This window comes from Pocillopora verrucosa, chromosome 12 (assembly GCF_036669915.1).
Source record: "Pocillopora verrucosa isolate sample1 chromosome 12, ASM3666991v2, whole genome shotgun sequence".
Lineage (NCBI taxonomy): Eukaryota > Metazoa > Cnidaria > Anthozoa > Scleractinia > Pocilloporidae > Pocillopora > Pocillopora verrucosa.
In genome coordinates this window covers 2365952-2388983 of record NC_089323.1, presented here as the reverse complement: position 1 = coordinate 2388983, position 23032 = coordinate 2365952, and the positions used below count along the sequence as shown (strand labels likewise).

Here is a 23032-nt window from a genome sequence, read left to right as displayed (position 1 = left end):
CTAAGAGATATAGTAATACAACATAGACCTCTGTCACAATGTCAGGCAAGATTATTATTCTTTTATTTGCATGCAGATATGCTTTCTTGGCCTCACTCGCAATGATAATTATATTGTTTTTACCCAAGTTGCCTCCTGCCTAAGCCAGAAGGGCTACTTTATAGGAATACAAAAGACCTGAAATAAGGCCAGGAATTCTTTACTTTTCAAATTACAGGCCTCTCAGAAAGGGGTCGTTTTGGTCTCCTCTTAATATATCTTTTGCTTGAGTGGAGACTAGTGACCAGTGTGGGTGGGGTAAGGTTTTCTTTGCGGTTAACACTTGAGTGGAGGAACAAAATTATCTGAGAGAAAAAAAGTTTTGCTTTTATCATTTACATCCAATATTCCTCTAATGTTGTGACATTTTACACAATTATACAATGCCCGTACAGTCAAACATTTAATGCTAACTCTTGTTCAAGTCCAGCCACTGAACCCTTAAAGTTTTAAATTAAAAAAAAAACGTTTCACATCCAACACTTTTTTTTTCCTTTTACAAAATTTTCCTTAAAATACATTAAATAAAAAGTTTACATAATCATTAATCATATCTTGATAACCAAGTATAGAACTATTGTGCAATATTTGTCATAATTCCAAAAGTAGGAGTTTAGAATTGGATACTTTTTTTTTTTTCAATAAACCATTTTTAAAAAAATTCATTTTCTAAAAAAAACAATGATGGATTGGTAATTATGTGGTGCTCTTTGGTAAACTTATCATTCTGTTAAAGTGCTTCCTTTGCAATATCTGAAATTTTATTTCATTTGCTCAGATATCTTCAAAATTTAAAGAAAAATACTAGAATAATTGATGCATTTCAACAGATATTTATGTAAACAAAGGGGATATAATTTACTGTGTGTAAATTCAATTGTTTAAATAATTTCTTTTAATAGTTAGCCTGATATATTTACTTGATAACACATCAGTTAACTGTAGAATAAATAAATAAGTAGTGTACCTTATTGAAGTTACATTTAATAGTGGTATTTGAAGCACTATTTGCTTCGATGGAGAACCGCTGAGAACCGTGAATACCTGAGAGAAGTAGACATTAATCACAGCGGTCAAACGTTGCGCATGCACACCGCGCGTCAATTTCCCGTGCAAATTTTCAAAGAAAAAGGAGAACGGAAGAAACAATCATGTCACGCAAAAAATGCAAAAAAAAATCCTCATAGAAAAAGAGTGAGGTCGCCATTGTCGATATACAAAGGGACGTTTAGCGCATGTTGAAGCAAAAAAAACCCAAGTCAACGAAAGATCAGTTATTTTAGAATCTTATTTGGGAAGGACAGAATTACCACACCTTGTGCGGCCCATGGATATATTTTTGTATTACATAACATCTTATATGATGGTGGTAATAACAACACACTGAAGTGAAATTTTAGGAAGGGCTTTAAAAATATCTCCAGCGTCTAAATCTAAAAAACTTGAAAATGATTTTTCCCAGCGCTCGCGCCTTTAAACGAAACGTGAGGACCGTGAGCACTGGGACGAGTAATCTATAGTTAGTAGTCAGTCGCGGCTTCCAAATCACGTCGAGGTGGTCTTCTGGTATATTGATGGTATGCTAACTAATTAAACTTTTTACGTCAAAATTTGACATCATCCAGCTCATGCTGACGCGGCTCTTCAATCGTCGCCATGTCTGAATTCCTTGGTTCTTTATCATACGTCGGTTCCACTTGTGCCCAATGTTTAATCATCGGATTGGTCCTTTCGAGAGGTTTCTCGTTTCCTTTAGTTTCATTGCTTGGCTCATGTTGTTCTAATTCCAAATCATTTATCGCTGAACCAGCAGAGGAAGGAGCGGTTGCCTGGTTTTGAATGGCCCATGAATTTGATAGGCTGGGAGTTGGGACTTCAGTTGCCTGAAAAAATACGAACACGATCCGGATAAAATTAAAAAAAGGTTTGAAATATAACAAAATTGTCCTTCTGTTTGCTTTTAAGTGTACTTTTCGAATTTTATGGGCTGAAAGCTGCAAAGCATTCAAACTGTTTCATATCATGTCCGAAACAAGTACCGAAAATTCATCTAGCCAATCAGATTTAATAAATTATCTAATCAGCCAATCAAATTCTATCGTTACTATAAGAGTGTGAATTTTCCCGCGCTTATCTCCGGCTGCACCATTTCTTGCGCTCAACACTATTTGCAAGATATTTCCCGCACATTTCAAATATTTTTTTCGTTTTTTGATATATTTTATCTAAACTATCATTTATATTAATTCGTGGGTTAAACCAAGGGTTATCGGGTTTCAAAAATTACAAACTTTCAATCGATAACTGAATATGACAAAGTCTTGTTAATAGAAAAATCTATACAGCTTACCATTGCTCCAGGCCCGACCAGAGACAAGAAAACTGGTAGAAATAGGAGGCCATTAAATGTGCCAATACATATCAATGCTAGGAGAAGGTAAAAGAAGTATCTGAAAGACAAATTAGTTACAAATGTAATAATGTACATGAAAAAAATACGCGCAACTGATTGACTGAAAACGAGTGTATTCTCATGTAACACGAATGCAAATTACAAATAGCGCACGCGCTGCCAAAATTTCGTCCATCGCGACTTTCTGTGATAAGTTCTTTATGAAAATTATTTACAAGTAACAAAATGATTTTTCGTGCAATTTGGTGTTGATAAGCCCCAGTAAATATTTCAAAGACAGCAAAATTTGTTGTAACATGCCCTAACTTGCCTTACGGGCATTTGAAATTTTGTTGTCTTTGAAGAATTGCTCGTGCTCATTAACACCAAATTGGACGAAAAATCATCTTATTCCCTATACAAAGTGATTGAAAACAGAATCCGTATTACAATTACATTCTGTGCAAATGTAACTTGAAAATTAAGAGTTCAAGTGAATTTCAAATTTACGTAGCTCCTACGCAACGTTCAGGTGTGAAGTATGGGATTTCTCAGGTCCAACAAAACAGGTAAAGAAAGAGCATTTGTGCACTTAATGCTTTCAGAGAGAGGACTTGAAGTGAGTGACCATTCTCGTAAAAATTTGAATCAGCAAATCTGTCTCACCTGACTATGAATTCGAATTCGGATCCTGCCAGCATCACAACGCCAAGAAGCGTTGAGATGGCACCGTCCACGATTGGTACAAACACATGTTCTATTGCCTTCTGCATCCTCTGGTTTCTATCACCGACGGCCTGCATAAATGCCTAGGAAAGTGACGCACACAGTAATTATAAGTGTTCAACAAAGTTCTTGCCCAGCAAATTTCTCTGGTTCCAAAAAGCGGTAGGTAAATTTTCCAGCCAATCATATTCATAATACAGTTTTCTCGTAGCCAATCAGCTACATCGATAAACACAACAGTGCTTTGGCTTGGTTGAGTTTTCCCGCCCTTGACATTTGGCAGAGCCTTTTTGCTTTCCCGCCCTTTGTACCGGTTGCTTTTTTCCCGCGCATAACACGCATTGTCATTTTTCGCGCCCTTGGTGTAAGAATTCGTTCTGGAATTTCTTTATCTGCACTTTCTGAGATTCCATTGGAACGACTTAGGACAATCTGAAATTCAACCTGATTGTGCTCAATGTATTTTTCAGTTGCATGAAATTAAAAAGCCAGAACCACAAAACTTCTTGTATAACAGCTTGTCAGAAGAAAGGAAAACTCGACAAAAGGAGCCACTAGAAAACCTAAAGCACGGGAAAACACAGCCATCAATGACGCTGCAACTGATTAGTCGAAAAGATGGCGTGAGTTTCCCAGACCAATCATAGTAAAGTAAGCCAAGACTAATGAAATCTCGCATTGCTCAATACTTTCATTTTAAAATTGCTTTACTACATTAGAGAATTCTGAAAACATACGCGTTCTGTAATGTAAAGCAAAAGCTATTACGTACCATGCACATGTGTACAGTAAACTCCACTCCAACTCCAACAGACAGAATGAGTGTCACTGCAGGTACAGCACTAAGTTTTATTCCAGCCAAGCCCATGAAGCCATACACTTCAACTGTTATCATCACCAAGACAAGTACGATGACTGCTGCAGCCCAGATGTTGAACAACAACACTGCCATTGCTAAAAAGCTCACCGCCAACGATATGGAAATTGCGATGATAATTTGCCGCCTTAGCCAAATGTACTGCTCCCAAAACGTGAAGGGGACCCCACTGGGGTAGTTAGGGAGTCCTTCTTCGGCGTATTTGTCGCAAATCTCTCGAACATCCTGGAAAGAAAAAAAAAGCTCATTTTGAAAAAGCTCAAGGTCGCTGTCTTGCTAACAAAACTTTTCTGGAAATATTTCAATACCCAAAAAGGAGTTTAATTACCTTGATCAACTTTACAAAGTCCTTTGTTTCTTGAAGACCAATGACGTTAAAGTTGATCTTTGCGAACGTGATCGGTTGAGCTGCAGCCACTAAAAATTAGAACACATTTAAGGGTAGGAAAAGTTAAAAAAAAAGTAAGACGTTAGGCTTCTCTGGGTGTGATGATTCGGTCCCGGTCGTCTGAATGACGCGCGCAGCTTGATGATACATTTTGAAGAAGATATGGATGGTAGAATGGAAAGAATCTCTACCCACCAATCTTTGCGCAACTTCTTCCTCCATGTTGCCCGTCTATGTTTAGTATTCCGTTTCGGAATAGCAGTTGATCAAGTCTGACTATTGTAAGCCCTGCTCAACAACGCTATAAAGCGTAAACTCTAAATTTTCAGAGTATTTTTCCTACCTATCATTGCTTTATCATCTTGGGAGGATCTTGTATTTGAAAAGTCAACAGTCTTTGGCTTAATGTCGGCCTGCAAAAAAAAGAAAAGCTCAACACGTTGATGCCTATCACTTTGTTGTTTCTTCAACAAATTTTTTTCTTCAAAAAATATTTAACATACTTGTGAATCTTAAATCTTTCTTACATAAGCCCAACACGTTGTTGTCTATCTTTTTTTTTTAAACATACTTGTGAAAATGCATATCCTAATACGTCCCTATCGATCCAAACTGTGAGAGCTTTGTAGAATATTTCAGGACGGATGATTCCATTGCTCACAAGCTTGTAGTTTCGAACCTGTAAAGAAATAACACAATAAATACACGCGATGCATGATAAGGAACTGTAAACAGCACGCGACCTTGTTGTGAATGACGTTTGCTTGACATCTGATTGGTTGATGAGTCGCACGAGTCACTTCCACCAATCAGACAACGAGGTTATGAAGCAATTACGTTTTAGTCACTCACTGGAATCACTAAAATATTTTAGTTTTAATCTCCTCTGGGGTCACTTAACCTGGACCTAGTCACCCTAAAATGAGCATGCAAATTCTCCATACTGCCTTGGAAACATTTCATGTGGTACTGTAAAGGAGACTTTGTTTAACAATCAAGAGCTTCTGGTAGCTTTCCTTTTCTTCCTGTCTGATTCAGTGATGATAAAATGAGGAGAAATAAGATGCTTGTCACTCTTAGAGGTTGACCCTTTAACTCCCAAGATTTCATTGGTAATTCTCCTTACTGTCTACCATACAATTTATGTGATGTTAGTTTGGAGAATTTGGAATTGGATCAACCAATAATCCCTTAATTGATATTTTTCTTTATTCTCATTACTTGTCTGCTTGATATCGTACTAATAGTGTAGGGAGAAATTCTGTCTTGGTCACTAGTGGGACTTTAAGGGTTAAAGGGTCGAACTCACTGTATATTTAATCCCAGCTGTATCAAAGCAGCTGTTCAAGTAACAGACCGCACTTTGGATTAGTTTACTAGCGTAATAACACACGCAGGATTTTGGAAGAATACGAGGAAGAAAAGTACCGTATTTTCTCGATTAAACCTCGGTCTCTTATTAAACACCGACCTCGATCGAGAAAACGGCGGGTCCAAACTGCCGATTATTAAATAAACGCCGAGGGCGTTTAATCGAGAAGATATTGTTAATCACGAACCGGAGGCGAGTGGTCTACAAAGTTTTCGAAATAACCTTCAAATTTTGCATCGGCGAAATAAACGATAGATTTTGATCAATCAGGGCGATCATAGTATCCCAGTTATTTTATGAAGGGAGAGAATCAGACTTCAAAACACTGCATTAAAAGAGGTTGAAGTTCTTACCTGTGTTCGGTCAATGTTATCTGATTCATCTGTCTGAGATAGTAGTTTATAAGCCATTACCCCAGTACTGGATGCTGCTTCAGTCCAGCCAGCGTCGGTTATGGTTTTATTGGCCCAGTCTTGGTCAAATGACGTCTGTGCATCTAAAAGAATGATGATTATCATACAAAGATGTTTTATTGTCTTGTTACGAGCTAGGAACTAAGAATCAATTCTGATTCCCCTAGAAGAATTGAACCTCGGACCTACAATCCGCTGTCCAGTGCATTCGGCAGTACACCTTATGACTTTCCTGTCAGTACTTGCAAGCTCCGTCACAAAGATATTTTGAGATCACGGCTCACTAGGAAGTTCACATGAAATTATTAAATTTTCAGTCTCAACTTATTACACTTTTATCCGACTATTACAAGGTATTGGGCCGAGACCTAATCATGCTCCATCACGGTTTAATTTTACTCAGAAAATACGAATAAAATTTATAAGTTACAATCCTTACCATTGAGCCAGTCTCGAAAGTACATAAGCCAAAATTTGGGAATTTCTTCTGAACCAGGAATTCTAATAACATTTGGTATCTGTTGACAGGGAAAAAAGATAGCTCAAATTCGTTTCCTTATGTAACAGTTGCTTCCAATTTATAACCTCGCCCCTTTAAAAAATAAACTCTTATGTAACATAGTATGATTTCTCTAGCTGACATTTAAGTATTTAATATTATATATTTTTATACTGTAGTACCCTAATATGAAGCAGTTTTCAATTCAGGGTCGCTTTTATTAGGCTTTCTTCACCACACTCTGTGATTGGTCTACAAATCTCCCGCCACCCTTTCAGCCAATCAGAAGCAAAATTAAAGTCGTCAACTGCAACCGTGTCACTGTAATTTCCCGCGCTTTGCGCGGTCTGCTTATTTTTACTTTGAGTTCTCATTGGCTCGTTGTAATATTCACCTTTGTTCTGATTGGGTATTGTAATGACATTTGTTTTAGTATTACAGAAGGCTATCGAAATTAAATAAACAATTGACTATCAAGATCATTGGGAAAGAAATGTTTAGAGCTACAGTGGACAAAAACGTGTCGCTATGAACCCACCTGTTTAAATGCTTCGTGGTAGGATAATAAAGTGTTCTGTTTGTTGGCGTAGTCAAAGTTATCTTGTGTAACAAGAGTTATGGGATAAAATGAGAAATACTTGAATTGAGCTTCCACAAATTTGTGCGCTACGCTGTTGTGTGGAACTACTTCGGTGAGTTCTAAACCGTCTTCCACTTGAAAGGCACCGTAGATCCCCACAGCAAGAAGACCAAGAAAGAAGAAAATCACTGCAACCTAAAAAACCAATATTTGTACAGTCGGTGGTTAAGAACACTTGGTGGAGACGAGAGAACACTAACATACTCTCTCATCGTCACTGTCAAGCGAAATCTCTTTCCGTCCAAAACCCACTTTCTATTGGAAGAGAAACAGACTTCTGACATTAAATTTATACCCAGAGTTTCAATATTCTTGGTAAAACATGAGAAAAAGACTTGAGCTCCCTCGCTTGTAGAAAACGCGGTGGTCTGATGGCGAGTACGCTGAAAAACGAATTGGAGGGTCTGGATTCGAGCCTTAGCTGAGTCTTGGGCGAGCCACTTACCGCTCACAGAGTATCTATCTGTGCACCTAAGAGTAGAATTGGGTATCGGTAAGCTGTCAGAGGTGCCAGGGGGAAGAGAAGAGGGGGCTTTTCAATCGACTAGAAAATCCACGGAGAGTAGCAATACTCTTCTGGTCGCTTCGCGCCCCGAAGTCGGGAATTACCTCTGATAATTATGAAAATCAGTTTGTATACTGAATCTTATGCAGACCCATAACCTTTTGCTGTAATTCTAGTTATAAAACTAATGGTTGCTTAAAACGTCACGGGCCAATGCTTACCTTAACCGGCGTTTTCTGCAGTGCAGGGCCATAATAAACTGTGGCAAAATTTTGAAGCGATATAGGTGCGCATTTGTACCGGAAAGATCCATCATCTTTACCATTTACTGAGGAATCAACTACGCTACTCGGAGTACCATGCTGTGATGCATTAGGACTGAGGTGATTTCTCATCATACTTGCTTCGCTATCGTAAGACAGTTTAGACTGCTTGTCCAAGTTATTTGTATACTCGTTTACCAGGACCTCGCCGATAGAAGAATCTGATTTTCCATTGCTCATGACCATGGTATTGGAGGGTTTAGACACAGCGTGATTGTCGGAGTGCTCAAGTTCATGTTGATTTTTTTCTCTTTCAGTTGTTGATGGAAACTCGCTTCTTGTTTTAGACAACACTTCTTCACTACCTTGATTCTTGGACGAGCTGCAAGATATTGATGTTGAAAAAGTTTTCCTCTTTTAATTCATTTATTAAGTTATTATTATCTATTTATTTATTATTAATGTGACACACTTGACCTATCTTTGATTAGTTACTAGTTCTGAGAGAGAATGACGCTCACTTACTCTACGTGCATGGCGGCCTTATTTGGAACATTCGTCACGCAACGCTACCTAGCACGTGACGCTAAGATCAGTACATTGGACAAATCACAGCTGACCTTTTCAAACAGCAGATGATGTCGTATCGATGATGTCTCATTCTTTGCACATCGACTCCCAGCATGGCGGGAAAAATGATGATGACTCCGATGAAATTAAAGATAACAACAACAGCAGCCTGACAATTGACAATCACTAGATGAGTTTAAGCGTGATATCAAGGCCGAGTTTAGTGGTAACTGCCAAAGCTGATGGCTGAGGCAGGTAACACCAAGCAATACCCTTGGAGTTCTGTTTATTATGCAAAACAGAGTACAATAGGTTTTTTCTTATTTAACAAAAATACTTATATAGAGGCGTCACTTCTGCATATATTGAACTACGATTTGAAAGCAGTTTTAGCAAGAATTTCCCGGGTGCCTGTAGCCACTCAACATTGATTTTGAATAAACGGAGTAAGTTTCTAAAGAAACTGTGGTGCTGCGTCGGTGGGAGAGTATAACAGGATAATTAAGTATTATCAACTGATTTGATAACGTAAATTGGCCACCGTAAAGAGTTTTAAAGCTGAATTTTCGAGAGTTAGCCCCTTCGCCATTCGCTCTGACGAAGGACTAACGCTCGAAATGTCAGCTTTGAAACTCTTTAAGGTGGCCAATTTAATTTATCAACTCAGTTTATAATACTTAGTAACATTAATTTTGACCGTTCTAACACACCTTGTGATTGGTTATAGAAAAAGGCTGGTGCGATCTTCCTAAACAACCCGAAAGGGTCCCTGTTCGCAATCATCAACTGTGCACTCCTCGTCAAATATTAACCAGACTACCCTCGTACTCCTTGACTGAAGTCACACCACGACAACCGCAACCCGTTTTGCAAAATATCTTATAGCAGTCGATTACTTGATGTTACTCAATGACCACATCGTGTGAAATCCAAAACAGACTTATGGAGAAGGAGACTTAAGTTGTACCTGTAGCGCAAAATATCTCAGGGCTGGTATAGGAATCAACGCCGCCATGAAGAACGCTAACATGTTGTTGAATGACGTCAGAAACACGCTAACCCCAGTGGTTCCCAGACAGTAGCCAACTTCTTCCTGTCAGAAAATAAGAAGTGGATGAGATGATTTAATTGACGGAAATTACCAGCTCTTGTTGGCTATTACTTATCAGCGTGCGGGAAAAGTGTTAAGAGAGAGAGCAAAGGCCAAGACAGGCGCTCCTCGTCTTGTGCTCCTCTACACGCGCGTGTCGCACCCATCGCGCTCTCCTCGCTCTTGCTTCTGCGCAAAAAAGAACAAAAAAATCGATTTCACTTCTGCAGCTAATTGGCTGATTGAGTTTCACCAACGCATCGAATGAGTATTCTCGTTCAAGTTTAAAGTAGGTTTGCTCTCCCACCTTTCCCTAAATATCATCACGTGGTTCTATTATCCTCTCTCTCACTATGATTTACAAAACTTACCACATGGCGGATGTCTCCACCCCGTATTAAGCTGGAATACGAGTGAGCCAGAAGAAACATGTCATCCACGCCCAGACCGAGGGCAAGAAACGGTAACACCTGAGAAAAAACAAGTCTCCACGTCACTCGTCAACAGTTGCTTTTACTGCTATCGGTGCAAAACCCGAATTGTGAGTCCACACGATATATTGCATTGGTTTTCTGTTCTTCTTATTTCGTTGAGGAGTACCTGAATGTTATTATTCTTACCTGAGTTGATGCAGCGTTGAATGTTATCCCGCACAATGCACTAAAACCAAACCCAGCAGCCACCGAGAGCGTAACCAAGAGCACACCCACAAACCCCAGGGCACCATGAGATCTGATTGGCTCACACCAGCGCTTCAGAGTTATGCACGCATAAATGAGCTGAAATAAGAATAGAAAATTTAGTCTCAAGCTGAGCTTGCGCTCTTCTTGCCCAGCGGTTCTTGACTTTGATCGCTGGTCAAGAGAGTTGAATGTTGTAAATGTGGACTCCATGTATGCTTTTTGTGTTGTGCCGTGGGGTGGGTGAGTGAGATAGATTATGACTTGGAATGGTCTGTTAAGTTTAAAGTGAGGCAGGGAAATACGAGAATGGGAACCAAAGAGAATGGTGGTCGGGGAGATTGGGGTGGCGCAGACAAACTTAACCTCAACTTGAATGAGAGAAGCTGGACTGGGAACGAGATAAATGTGTAAAGAGCTTACACAATCTCCACTTACAGAGGACTTCGAAAAAGAATCGGGTGGAAGAGATCTTAAGCGCGGGAAGCTTTAAATGTGGGAAAACTAAAGTTTTTATTTGATCACACGTGAAATGAAGTAAGAAAGGTACAGAGGGCGGTATATTTGTAAGTCATGCAGAGAGGACAGTCTCCCTCACTTCCAAGAGGAGTTTATTTTATTCCCCAACACGGGGAGAGGAGGTGAGGGCTGGTTTGTTAAATTGTATCTCTGGAAAATAATATTTCTTGTTATTCAAATGATCAAATTAAATGGGTTATCGGAAGATGTTATTTTACAAGCAGCAGTGTTTACCATGAGTACGTATCCTATGGCAATTCTTGACACGCTGGTCTCTGAGAACTCCTTCAATAAGTCAGTGACAGAGGTTGAGTCAAAAGCTAGGATACTGAACTCGTCAGTTTCTTTGACGTCTTCATTGATTTCCTACGGAGGTAGAGAAAGTCAGGTTATGTCTGACTACGAAACAAACTCAAATAGATGTCAGAGTCAGTCCCCGTCTTTGTAACATGCATATGGAGAAACATAAAGTACTGGGACTCCGTCTGGAAGTTTTCTCTGTCTGTTTGCAAGTGCCCTCTTCCTCACAATCCTATGTGGATAGGCACTGTGAACGTAAAGTGTCGCTCCCGAGGAACATGACTCGAGCATTTTGATGTAGCATCAAGCGCGTTTAGATAATTTTTTATGCCTATATATATATAAATGTTATTCTGTCATCATATGGCCGGTGGGGCCAAGTGAGAAACCAGTGAATAAGTGGCCTTTTCGGTTACACACAGCATGCCCTAACATGCAGGATATATCTGGCAGGATCAGGGGAAACTTTTACCTCTGTAAAGCGCCGTTGCCATGCCTCTAGGACTTGTTTCGCAGTATCCAAGCTCCAACGTACATTCAACTCCTGAGATCTGTCTGCCCATCGTTTGTACAGACCTTGTGGACCCGCGAGAACGAGAATTGTCTGAAGCGCTTTGGCACTGAGAAAAAGTCCAGAAGTTTCAACATACAATTCTTTTCGTTAACCTAAGAGAGAAAACTGCGTGCGTTTTTTAATACTTTATATCGTTATTCTATCGATCGGAAATACGCAAATATAATGTTGATCCGCGACTGAATTGGTTTTTTATTATAGGTTTCTGCCATTCATCAACAAAAGTTGCGCCTCTCTCCCTCTCTCTCTTTCTCTCTCGACCAATCAGATGCAAATCTTAACCTAATCGCGACTTCTTTAACTGAGTTTTCTCGCATATCAGGTACGTTTACTTAAATGTAAATGTGGTATTTACTTTTGTTTTTAATGCCTTTTTTCTTACTTTGGGTTTGACATGGACCACTTGATCCAAATACCGTTAATTTTTCTTTCCAGTCGCACTAACGACGAAATGAAACCATTTCAACTTCGGCGTGCAGATCTTACCAATCAATGGAATACGTTCTAGAGTTTCAGATAAAGATATATTTTTTAAATCTATCAATAATTACTAACCTCGTCAACGTATTATTGTGTTTTGTTACTCCACCAACAATTAGCTCTTCAGCCCACTGCATAAATTCTGTTGCAAAACCTTTGCAACCTCCATTTAGCTCTGACTTTACGTCTGGTGCCTACAAGAATAATTATAAGAGACAAAATGAGTAAATCTTACTGCCCAGAAGTGCTTATCTCGTGAAAATGAAAGCGATCCTCGCAGTAATGAACACTACTTAAGCAGTAGTGAAAATAAGGCCTGAAAAAATTCAGGCGTGGACGGAATTTGACTTCATGACCTCTGCGATACCAGTGCAGTGCTCTACCAGCTGAGCTTACAAGCCAACTAGGAGCTCGTCACTATAATGGTTCCAAATAAACCAGTGAAGTGATGAATAAATGACTGTGGATATATGAAAATAATGTATGTGAACTGCGATGTGAACCAGCTCCCAGTCGCCTTCATATTCACATCTTTATCCGCAGTTCACATAAATGATTTTCAAATATTCACAGTCAGTACTTATCGCATTGATCACAGACTATGGTGTCTTACACGGAGATAAAGGTTACAATCACCTTTCAAAGCATATTGAACGGCAGCTTTCACTTGCATCGTAACTGGATATTCAACTGACCAGGCAAAAAGGGCCACGTACGCGCATTCAGCCCCCAGGGTCAAACAGCGGTCAGACGATTACGCATGTGTGAACGTTGGGTGGCGCATAGACCCATGTTGTCTTACAGGAATTATACGCAACCACGCAAGCCAAAGAATCAAGTTATTTTGAAGTTATTCAAGTTTTAATTTTCTTTACTTTTGTTTCTTTTCCCTGATGTATCGAAATACTTCTTTTTTCCTCCACGTCATGTATAACAGGAGTTGTTTCTTATGTTTTCCTTGAAATTTTTGGGCGGGAAATCGGCGCGCGGCCGGCGAAAATACATATCACTTACGCATGCCCTACGTTTCACCGCTGTGATTCTGCCATCAAGGGAGAACCACTCTATACTTTTCTATCTTATTTTAAAAGAAAGGGGCAAAATTACCTTTCCTGTTTTTGAGGGAGAGTTAGGAGCTGTGCTCGGGCATTTAGGCTCTGTCGGGTCAAGGCAAGGCTTTTCTTGATATCCTTTGGTGATACCAGCCTAACAAATGAATCAATACCAAAATTAAAGTTTGAATAGTAATAATCAAAGTTGGGCCGTAAAGTTAATGACAAGAATTTGAAAAAATCGCTTTACTGCCTACCTTGACAAACAGATCTTTAATTTCCTCTTTGCCTTCAATATTAAACTGATCTAACAGTGTTAAAAGAAAAGTCGGGTTGCTTTCTGTCCATTCTAAGGGAAACACTCTAAAAACAGACAAACAAAACAAACAATTTAAAGCCTCAAAGCAATTTAAGGATACAATTGGGACGAAGGATTTTTCTTTGGGGAGGGGGGTATCAGTCGTCGCCGACAGAGTATTAAAAGTGGGGACTATACAAAATTGACTGCCCGTGAGGTGGGGTGGGGAGGGAGGGGGGGGTCATAGGAACATAACAGCGCCTTTTGGGGGAGGGGGGGGAAATCAGGTAAATTTCAACGTAACACAATCAAAATCCTCTGAACTCCCAAGCAAATTTAAGAGACGAATTCGCCGCATTTAAACAAAGCGCTAAATCAAAGGTAATATATTGCAGTTAAAGATACTTACTTGGCAACGGATGGTAGCTCGGCTCTAAGTTTAAGATTCTTAGCTCCATCCCAGAAGCAGTCCAGTGGAGATATAACGAGGCAGGGAATAATGGCTGCTATGATCTAAAAGACACCAGGATTAGGATGACGCGACTGATTGTAACTCAATTAATTCTAAAATTATTTGCATAAGGCTCGACTTCCGCCGTTTTCTCGAGTCCAGTCCTTGATCCTCCCAAGAGAAGTCGGGAAGTGAACGCAGGACGATCCACCATGCACCCGCCATAACATTTGTTGAAAAAATATCTTTTTCTTCATGAATTCAAATTGCACTTTCACGAGAAAATAGAAGCTAGGACATAGGGTAGAAATAGATATTTGAGTAGATCAATTTGTAAACAATAATTTCGTCACCTACCCCGTCCACTAAAGAATTATTAAAAGATGGAACCTCTGGTACGTAACAGAGGTCTGTATGAGACCAAGTCCTAAAAACAAACAAACAAATCAAAACAAAACAAACAGTAGAAATAAGTTAAAATCCCGTTTGTTTTCATCTCTGTTGTTCTGTTACTTAGTGTCAGTAAAAAGGTTTATATTTTTGTGGATTTTTTTGCGGAGTTTTACGTCACATATACTATAAAGTGGTCCTGGGAAAAATCAATTTCTTATTTAGGATTCGTAGTCAGCTAACAGCTGCAATGAAATCCATGCAAATCGTATCGATAGTTCAACTGAAGGTAGAAAAATCCCAGAACTACTTCTGACACGCAATTCAAAATTCAAACAACCAATCAGACGCTAACGTCTAAGGTCAATGCGAGGCAAGAATTGGACGATGAATCGAAAGAAAGCTGGCCAGAAAAATGAACTGACATTTCATGAATATTTAAACTTACTTGCCGAATATGTCGACCTTAATTTCTATAGCTTTTTGAACTGCTTTAAGATGCTTCTGCATCGAATCCACCGACAAAATATTATCGCCACCTTCATTGGCAGCGTGGATTATGAGTTCATTAGTTGTTCCTGCTCCTTCTCCAACTGAATCCTTTGTATACTGCAGTTCCTTTTCAAGCCTTCCATCAACTGTAGAGTAAAAACGCAGTGACTTTCATTACAAAATATAAATAGCATTTATCTTAAACCAGTAGATAAACGTCGATCACAGACGAGTTCCCTGTGTCTCAGTTAATGGAACATTCTCCGCAAAATAAGAGAGGAGTGGGTTTGAATTCTTACCGCGTGCTCAGATTTTTTTCTGCCCCAACCACTGCCGACAGTTAAAGACTTTCTTTATGAAGAGATGTGTCCCTTAATATGACTTCTTAAAACGATCTACAGTAGGTTCCTAACGGAAACATTTTGCGTTGCTTTTGTATCAAACCGATTTTTTTTCGCTGCAGCAAACAGCTTACACACAAACTCTGTTACCGCTAGTGACAAGCTTTTAACACTTTTCTCTATCCCCAGATTCGTCATTTAATTGCACTTACTTAAACGATCTACAGTAGGTTCCTAACAAAATATTATGCATTACTTTTCTTTCAAGTTGAACTTTTCCTTGGTAGAGAACAGCCCTGTAACCACGAGGAAAACAAGACTGTGAAGACGTGATGTTTTCTTGACGAGGCACAGCCTATCAATTTTCATCTCGTCAAACAAGCTAATTTGTTCAAATGGGGAAATTTTCATTCCAATTTACGAGATTCGTCTGGCGGCCACGCTCGCCTCCCCTTGAAACATATCGATTTTTTCTTCTTTATTTATTTATTTTTTAAATTTTTCTGCTCGTTGTTTTGTTTTGTTTTAGTTGTTGTTGTTTTAAGGTGATATTAGGAACATCGAGAAAGACCGGAAAGCGACTTATGTGAAAAGGAGTTGAAAACGTGCCTCTCGAATGCCGACGTATTTCCCGTTGTTGGGCGGAGATGAGGTAGTTTTTTTGTTGCAGAAAACGAAGGACTTTTGCACAAATCGTGCTGTTTCCCTTAAGAAACAACTCGAAAGTACATACTGTTACCATTACCTTCTCTGACAAATTCCGTGTTTACGGGTGACGAATTTAATTAGTCTTGACGTTAGGAATGCGAAATCAAATAAAGTGAAGTTTCATAACGAACTCTACGATTGTTCAGTGTCAACAATCTGACACAGTATACAGGTAATTTTGACTCAAAATTGGAAAAAAATGAAGTCTACATCTAGCGATTGCTTCATTGCATAATCAACCTATTCACATGAGCCTCAAGCTAAAGTTTTGTTACTAGTTTTTTATGCTAATTTTGTGTTTTCCCTAACGCTCTAAATCTGCATTTTCACGTATATCAGAGCTCATGCGATAGATGTTATTTTTTTTATAACGATTTTTTTCTAGTATCTACTTTTTGTGCATGCATAAAAATCCACCTCCTCTTTCCGAATTTTTCTCCACGTGATCTTTGTCTCAATTTTTTTGTCGTATAGCGAAATTTTGCCGCGTCATTTTGTGTTGAACTTACCAACAACATTCAACACAGTTGGAAATTTCGAGTTTCTTCGTGTACGAAGATTTTTCCACTGACAGTGAGGGAAAGTTACAGCGGAGTTGGTTGAAAAGTGAAAATAATGATTATTTCTCACCCAATCAAATAGAGGTTGCAATATCAGCTGCTAAAAGCTGATCACAAGGGCAACGTGGTAAATTCATGTTACCACGCATCACGCCACCACTAGTGGCTCATTTGTATGCATAAAACGCAGTTTCCGGTTACGCTTGATCTTCCAAAACAGCCATTAAATGGAAAGGTTTTCGAATTGCTGAAAACAGTTTTGCCTATGAAACGAAAATAATGAGATAAATGGTGCAAATTCTAATATGGCTCTTGTATTTTTGACACAAGTTTACGGCTTCAATCACTTTTATTTCTTGTTTCAACAAATCTTACGTGATTTTTGCCGATACTGACTTGGCCGAAACAAGATAACAAGAACATTGAATTTTTCAGTCATTGAACCACGACCAATGCTTGATTTGAATTTTCCGTAAATTTCTACACCGACCGCTTTGATTTATAATAACATGAGCTAGCCTGTAAATACACAGAATTTTTGTTGAAATACTACTTTGCAAAGTTAGACTTGAAACACCACTTGTCATACTGATGGAGTAAACTTTCGCAAAGGCCGGAGTGTGGAAGGCTGCGACATTTTATATATGTACCTCGTTCGCCGATTTGAGAAGGCATTTAGGTGAGAGAATCAACGACCGATGAGAGCTTATTTCGAATAGAATACATTTTTTTAAAACGTAAACTCTACTGTCAGAGTACGAATTGCTGTAAACACTGAAGTGAATGAGATTGGTACACTTAACTTATTTCTCCAACCTGCCGCAAAGACAAATAGACATCTCACACAACTTACCTTCCATCCATAATTTCTCCACATCTGTCTCAATTTTCGCTGTTATGATCCCAATAGAGAGCCCGATAAGAATAAAAAATCCAACAGCGAGAACAACCCAACAGTTTCTTTGGCAGAAACACCCTAACTTGAAGAAGATCGCTTGCAGTTTTGAACGTAATCTTAGCGCTGTTCGTTGACCCATGGAATCGATCTTAACCACGATCGCTTGAAGAAAATTCACCCACGACTAGCATCCAGTCACGGAGATTCCAACTTAGAGAGAATTCAACCGTGAAAAAATTCCTACTTAAAACCTAAAACACCTCTACTACTATACTAAATTGTTCCTCATGTCATGGTTACATTCGTTGTGCTTGACATTTCCCACAGAACATTTTATTTAATCGCTTGAATATCAGGCATGTGATCGAGGCTGAGCGGAACTCCACTGGAATTGGAAATGAGGCCCTCTACGAATATTTTACTGAAGTCGAATAAACAAATTTCGTAGCCACGATCTTTAATAGAGCGCTCTTGTTTTAAGAAATAAAAATTGCACGCGTCATATTTTTGGCGAGTGGCTAAGGAGATTTTAAACTGTGAAAAAATCATTCGGCAACAAAGTCAATAAATAACAATAATAAAAAACAAAATCGCAGCTAATATCACTCAGCCCACTTGAAAAAGGGCCGCATAACATTCTCCAAATGGCGAGCATGTCAAGGCGTATGCATTTTTAAATTTATTTAAGCTGAGTTCTTGGGCGGGAGATAGAGTGACTTGAAGGAAACCTCCACTGGCAAAACAAGGTGTCGTTGAAATATCTAAATTGTATTCATCTCTGAAGTTTTTGGCATACGAATGAACCAGTGAAAATACCAAACCCCTTGTACACTTCCCGTATGCTCGTTTCGCTTGCCAGCTCGCATGTTGTGGGCTTTGCCGCTAGTGCCACAGCATTAGTGAACGCCTGCACGCAGGCTAAGAGTAGCACAGCGCTCCGGCTGACGTCGGGCGTGCACGAGGGGGTCACTTCTGGTGGCCTGTACTTAAATTTCCCGCGCAAAATTTCAAAGGAAACATGAAAAACAACCGCTGCTCCGCAAAATAAGCCAAAGATGAAAGGTCCGTAGAAAAGGGAAAAATTCTTGACAAGTCGATCGCAAAGCTTATTCTAATGCGGATATCCTGATTATTTAAGTTTTGGGGTTTTACCGAAAAAGTTATACGCTTTTGAAATACCGTGACTGACTGGGTTATGAGGGAGACAACTTGATTCTAAGGGCCTGTTTACATGGAGGTGGGGGACCCCAGGTAGGTGAGGTAACCCGCCTAGCCGTGGTCGAAAAATAATATGCGTTTACATGCAATCTTACAACCCCGAGGTGTGAGGTTTCTTGAGGTTGTTGTTGCGTTTAAGCAGAGGCATCCAAGCTCACATCTCGAAAAAGACGAAAGATTAATTCTCGGACACATATGTATTTACTCATGAAAGCGAAAGTGACCCATGGCATCGACCTTAACCACGATCGCTTGAAGAAAATTATGAAAAGAAAAATATGCCACCTTGTCTTTCAAACGTTCGCACGTGCAAGCTTACCTGCATTGTTAACTTGAGTGAAGGTAAGATTCAACGAAACTTTATTCATTAAATATCCAACAGTGTTTATCAGTGATAATAATTTAACATTTGTTCGTTGGCCCATGACTCAATACTCTTGGCCAGCGACTAGAATGACGAACGGGATAATACTTCGTGTATATACCGGTATATCAGATTATGCCGTCTGGAGTCCTAAACAATCGACCTAAGTGTTAGCTTTAGTAAACAGTAGTTCTATGTTCTTTGTTCAACTCTTTTCTCCCTTAAAGTAACCTCTTTCGCAGCTTTCGTTTATGCCGATTACGCTAAGAGCTCCCTGCACCAGCGTCATGTCACGTCGTGACACAAACAAACAACTGCTGCAATGAGGACTACCGAGGAACTTCTACTTACACTTCATGGGCAGTACGTTTTGATAACGTCACATAATAGCGGGGAGTCCCTGATGTCACTTTAGGGGTCAAATCCCGTATGTCCCTCGAGTACGAACGCCTCAAGAAGCAAGACTGATTACTAAAGCTATTCCAATGTAATAAGGATTAAATAAATAACTTACGGGCTACTGCTTTAAAAAAAGATATACAACTGATACGGGATTGACTATATCATAGGGCTAATCCACCCCTTATCACAAAATGGCATGTAACCTACGTAAACGACCCTATAGAGCGCTTTTCGATTGAACGTCATAAGACTAAACCCATCGTAATCACAACAGCCAATTAAAGCAAAGGAAACTATCGCAGTGAGCATATAAGAGTTCAGGATTGGAATAAGCAAACTGCCTTGTGCGCGGGAAAAAGGCGAGTAATGGGTTTAAGATGGCGGCTCGAGTTTCCAGACCAATCACGGCACAAAGCAAAGCAAAATCAATGCAATTCCAGATTACTTTGGACACTTCATTGAAAATCGCTCTATATCTGGATCCTCACCATCAAACTGTAGGCACTTAACTTTGTGCTATCTTAATGAAAGCAAACAACTCGGAGACATTGTAAGGTGCGACATCTAGATTAAGAAAATCACACGAAGGAGAACACCGCTTTGTCAACACAGCCGTCGCCAAGGCAACCAGCCTCTGTTCGGAAAAGGAGGCATTGATCCTACTTCGAGAAGAAAGGTATTTGAGAAGATCGGACCCGATAAAACCACGGTTATCACGCTTAAGACAACCACCTCAGGTTTCAATCACATCTCCTCCAGTGAAGTATACTTAGATTTACTAACACACTAAAATCTCACCCATAAACTAACAAGTTGGAGCCACATACCCCCAACAGCGAATATCCCCAGATGAGGGCATTTAGCTGCTGAAATGATGGTGACCAACTTCTACAGTATGACGAACACATCAAACCCTCCACTGAGGTAACGAAAAAGAAGTCTTTAATCCACTGAATATAACGTTTCCTGGGTTCATACTGCTCCAGTAGATACAGAACATAGCGGGCTAAATTAACCAAACATCTCTTTATAAGTCGAGGTTGTAGCGAGTGACCGCTTCTTCTCCACTTTTCTACTATAAATACTGCAAACTCTACACAAGACGTAGATTACACGATATAATAGGATAACATGGGCCCAGTTGGCACGTAAATGCATAATTACACCTTCGAACTTTGTACACCAAATATAAATAATTCGAATAATGTTTGTATTCGGTTCTAAATTAGAATAATTAAGACTGAGATCTCCAACGTAAAGCTAACCCTTTCTTGTCCAATAACAGTTTGGTACAATCCAGTAAAATCCGGTTTTACTGGTTTTATCTTTACAAAAAATGTCACGAAGTTCTTGGTGAATAACTGCACCAACTTCTCGTTCTTGGTCAATGCTGCTGCAGGTTACTCGCGCCGCGCGCACTCTTCACCCACGCACCCACGTCTCGCGTGTTTTCCTATGGAAGGAGTTTAGATAATACCTTCATCTGACATTTCCAATGGTTTTCTGACGCCTATCTTTTCACATCATCCTCGTACTCTTCCAGATTTGTTACTTGCAAATCCTCCTCGTCAATCTCCCTTTCACTACGGATCGGCCCGGCTTGGGCACCGCCACTTCGGAAATTCTGGTACGCCGATCTCTCAGTGGAAACCTGCTCGGTATGTACTTCGACTGTGACCGTGGCCCGAGCTGTAACACGAGTCACAGTCGAGCTTGACGAATCAGAATCCACAGTGGGAGTCCTGCTCCGATTTGAACGCCTGTTGCTCTTATGCGGAATCCTCTTATGACGCGTACGTCTCCCCCCGGAACTTGATGACTTCTCCTGTTGTTTAGGGATAGTTTCCATGATACAAACCTCGGAGTCGGAGCGGGGAGTTCTCTGCCTACACGTGGAGCTTGGTAGTAACTCTCCGTTGGAAGCAGTAGATGAAGCCGTACCTGGAGGGCGAACCTCTTCAATCTGTATTTATATAAAACAAAGAGAATGGTAAACATTGATGCGAGGACATAGTCAGGTCCAACCTCGACTAAACATGCTTTCTATTAACACATCACAGCGGCTTTGTCGAAAGCAACATCAAATTGATTTTACTTATAGGCTTCACGCAGTGATTGGTTTGGAATCCTCACACCACCCTCTCAACCAATGAGATGCAAAGCAAAGAAATTGAGACTAAGTCACTCGCGTTCTACGCGCCTCAGGCAGTTTGCTTGTTTGTGAGTTCTCAGCAGCTACTGGAGATATTTGCTACTCTCTGATTGGCTTTTCTAATTGCTTCGGTTTTGCATCTTCGTTCCCTTTAAAGCGCACAATGAACTTGGAAAAGATTTGGCTCGACGTTTTTTAAAGAGTCATCTGTAAGGCTTCAGTATGTCTTGAGTTGGTTATTTATCTTTTTTCTAGTTCCTGCATCGCATACAACTGCTTAAAACCCAATTACACCTCATTTTCACCCATGACACTTACCTCAGGCCCAGGCCCTGCCAGAGACAACAACACAGGCAGAAATACCAAACCGTTGAGAGTTCCAATGACGATAAGTGCCGCCAACAGGTTGAAGAAATATCTAAATAAATGCAAAAAAAAAATGATGATAAAAAATAAACAAACGAAGATAAAAGAATGGCTCATATTAAAAAAATATTTACAATTGTGTTTCTTTTCTTTCGGAAACGTGCTATACTCTCGCTGAAAAAAATTCTTGACCAGATTACGGAAACTTGTGTCCAATAGCTAGCATTTAAGACTCTAAGCGAGAAATATCATCAACTACAATAATTGCTGTCGTGAATGACTTGAAAAGAAATATCGAAGAAATTGTAAAGGGATTTAGGATAATTCTACCAAAACAAGTTGAGAACATAAAATTTTCCCTCGAGGAAAAAAATGATTAGAAATACCTTACTGAGTAAATAGGGCTTCACATACGGGAAATCGGACATAAGAACATTCGCAAGGTGTGACGGGAATTAAATCTGATTTTGATATTTACCGCCATTTTTCAAACCACGCACATGGTTGTGTTTGTTGTTGTTTATACAGCATAATTTTCCGCGTTCCTGCCCTTTAGTTATAATTACCTGACTATGAAATCGAAGTCTGATCCTGCAAGCATAATGACGCCCAGAAGCGTGGAGACGGCGCCATCCACAACAGGAGAAAAAACATATTCCACAGCTCTCTGCATTCGCTGGTTACGGTCGCCCGTACTGGTCAAAAATTTCTGCAAGAACAACGCAGTATAACGTGTAAGTAAAAGGCTTCTTCGCTTCATTTTCACTTATCTCGTTTTTATATAAAATTTTTTGTTGTAATTATTTGGGACAATCCAATCAAAACCTACGACGCAGTAATACCAAACGTAACAGCAATAAAAAGAAAGTAAATTCTTAGATTCAAATCGGGCAAGATTAAGTCTCAAAGCCTTCGACCGTACTGATCTCAAAAGGTAACAATCTGCACCATTAAGTCAAAATGGTGCAACTCGAAACTCTTGTCTGCCTTTGTTAAATTACAGTCCCTTTCCT

The 23032-nt window shown here is 39.6% G+C and overlaps 2 protein-coding genes across 3 annotated transcripts in view; both read right to left on the bottom strand.

Moving 5' to 3' along the window:
• Positions 1-43: 43 nt before the first annotated feature.
• LOC131783264 (protein patched homolog 1) lies at positions 44-17834 on the bottom strand. Its single transcript, XM_059099991.2, has 24 exons — positions 17473-17834; positions 14967-15156; positions 14486-14555; positions 14087-14190; positions 13637-13742; positions 13435-13533; positions 12403-12521; positions 11746-11893; positions 11208-11339; positions 10395-10553; positions 10146-10244; positions 9652-9777; positions 8735-8853; positions 8073-8496; positions 7245-7481; positions 6647-6725; positions 6148-6290; positions 4994-5101; positions 4766-4835; positions 4363-4451; positions 3930-4259; positions 3098-3240; positions 2390-2489; positions 44-1922 (listed from the first exon to the last, which is right to left on the bottom strand). The coding sequence occupies exons 1-24, from the start codon at positions 17654-17656 to the stop codon at positions 1644-1646; spliced, it is 3657 nt and encodes a 1218-aa protein (XP_058955974.2). The 5' UTR covers positions 17657-17834; the 3' UTR covers positions 44-1643.
• A 1244-nt stretch (positions 17835-19078) lies between these two features.
• Positions 19079-23032, bottom strand: part of LOC131783262 (protein patched homolog 1-like) — a 28401-nt gene continuing 24447 nt past the window's right edge. For both annotated transcript variants that reach the window (XM_059099988.2, XM_059099989.2), the window contains exons 24-26: positions 22586-22728; positions 21972-22071; positions 19079-21464 (exon numbers count right to left, since the gene is read on the bottom strand). In XM_059099988.2, coding sequence (XP_058955971.2) covers positions 21012-21464; positions 21972-22071; positions 22586-22728 — 696 coding nt within the window. In that variant the 3' untranslated portion in view covers positions 19079-21011. The remainder of the gene's footprint in view (positions 21465-21971; positions 22072-22585; positions 22729-23032) is intronic.

What these genes read in the sequence shown, in the direction of transcription:
- LOC131783264 (XM_059099991.2), bottom strand. Translation starts at nt 17,656, where the DNA reads ATGGGTCAACGAACAGCGCTAAGATTACGTTCAAAACTGCAAGCGATC. An exon ending in GGAGAAATTATGGATGGAAG is followed by an intron (nt 15,157 to 17,472) that starts GTAAGTTGTGTG and finishes TTTACTCTACAG; the next exon opens with TTGATGGAAGGCTTGAAAAG. An exon ending in CACAATAATACGTTGACGAG is followed by an intron (nt 11,894 to 12,402) that starts GTTAGTAATTAT and finishes ACTTTTTCTCAG; the next exon opens with TGCCAAAGCGCTTCAGACAA.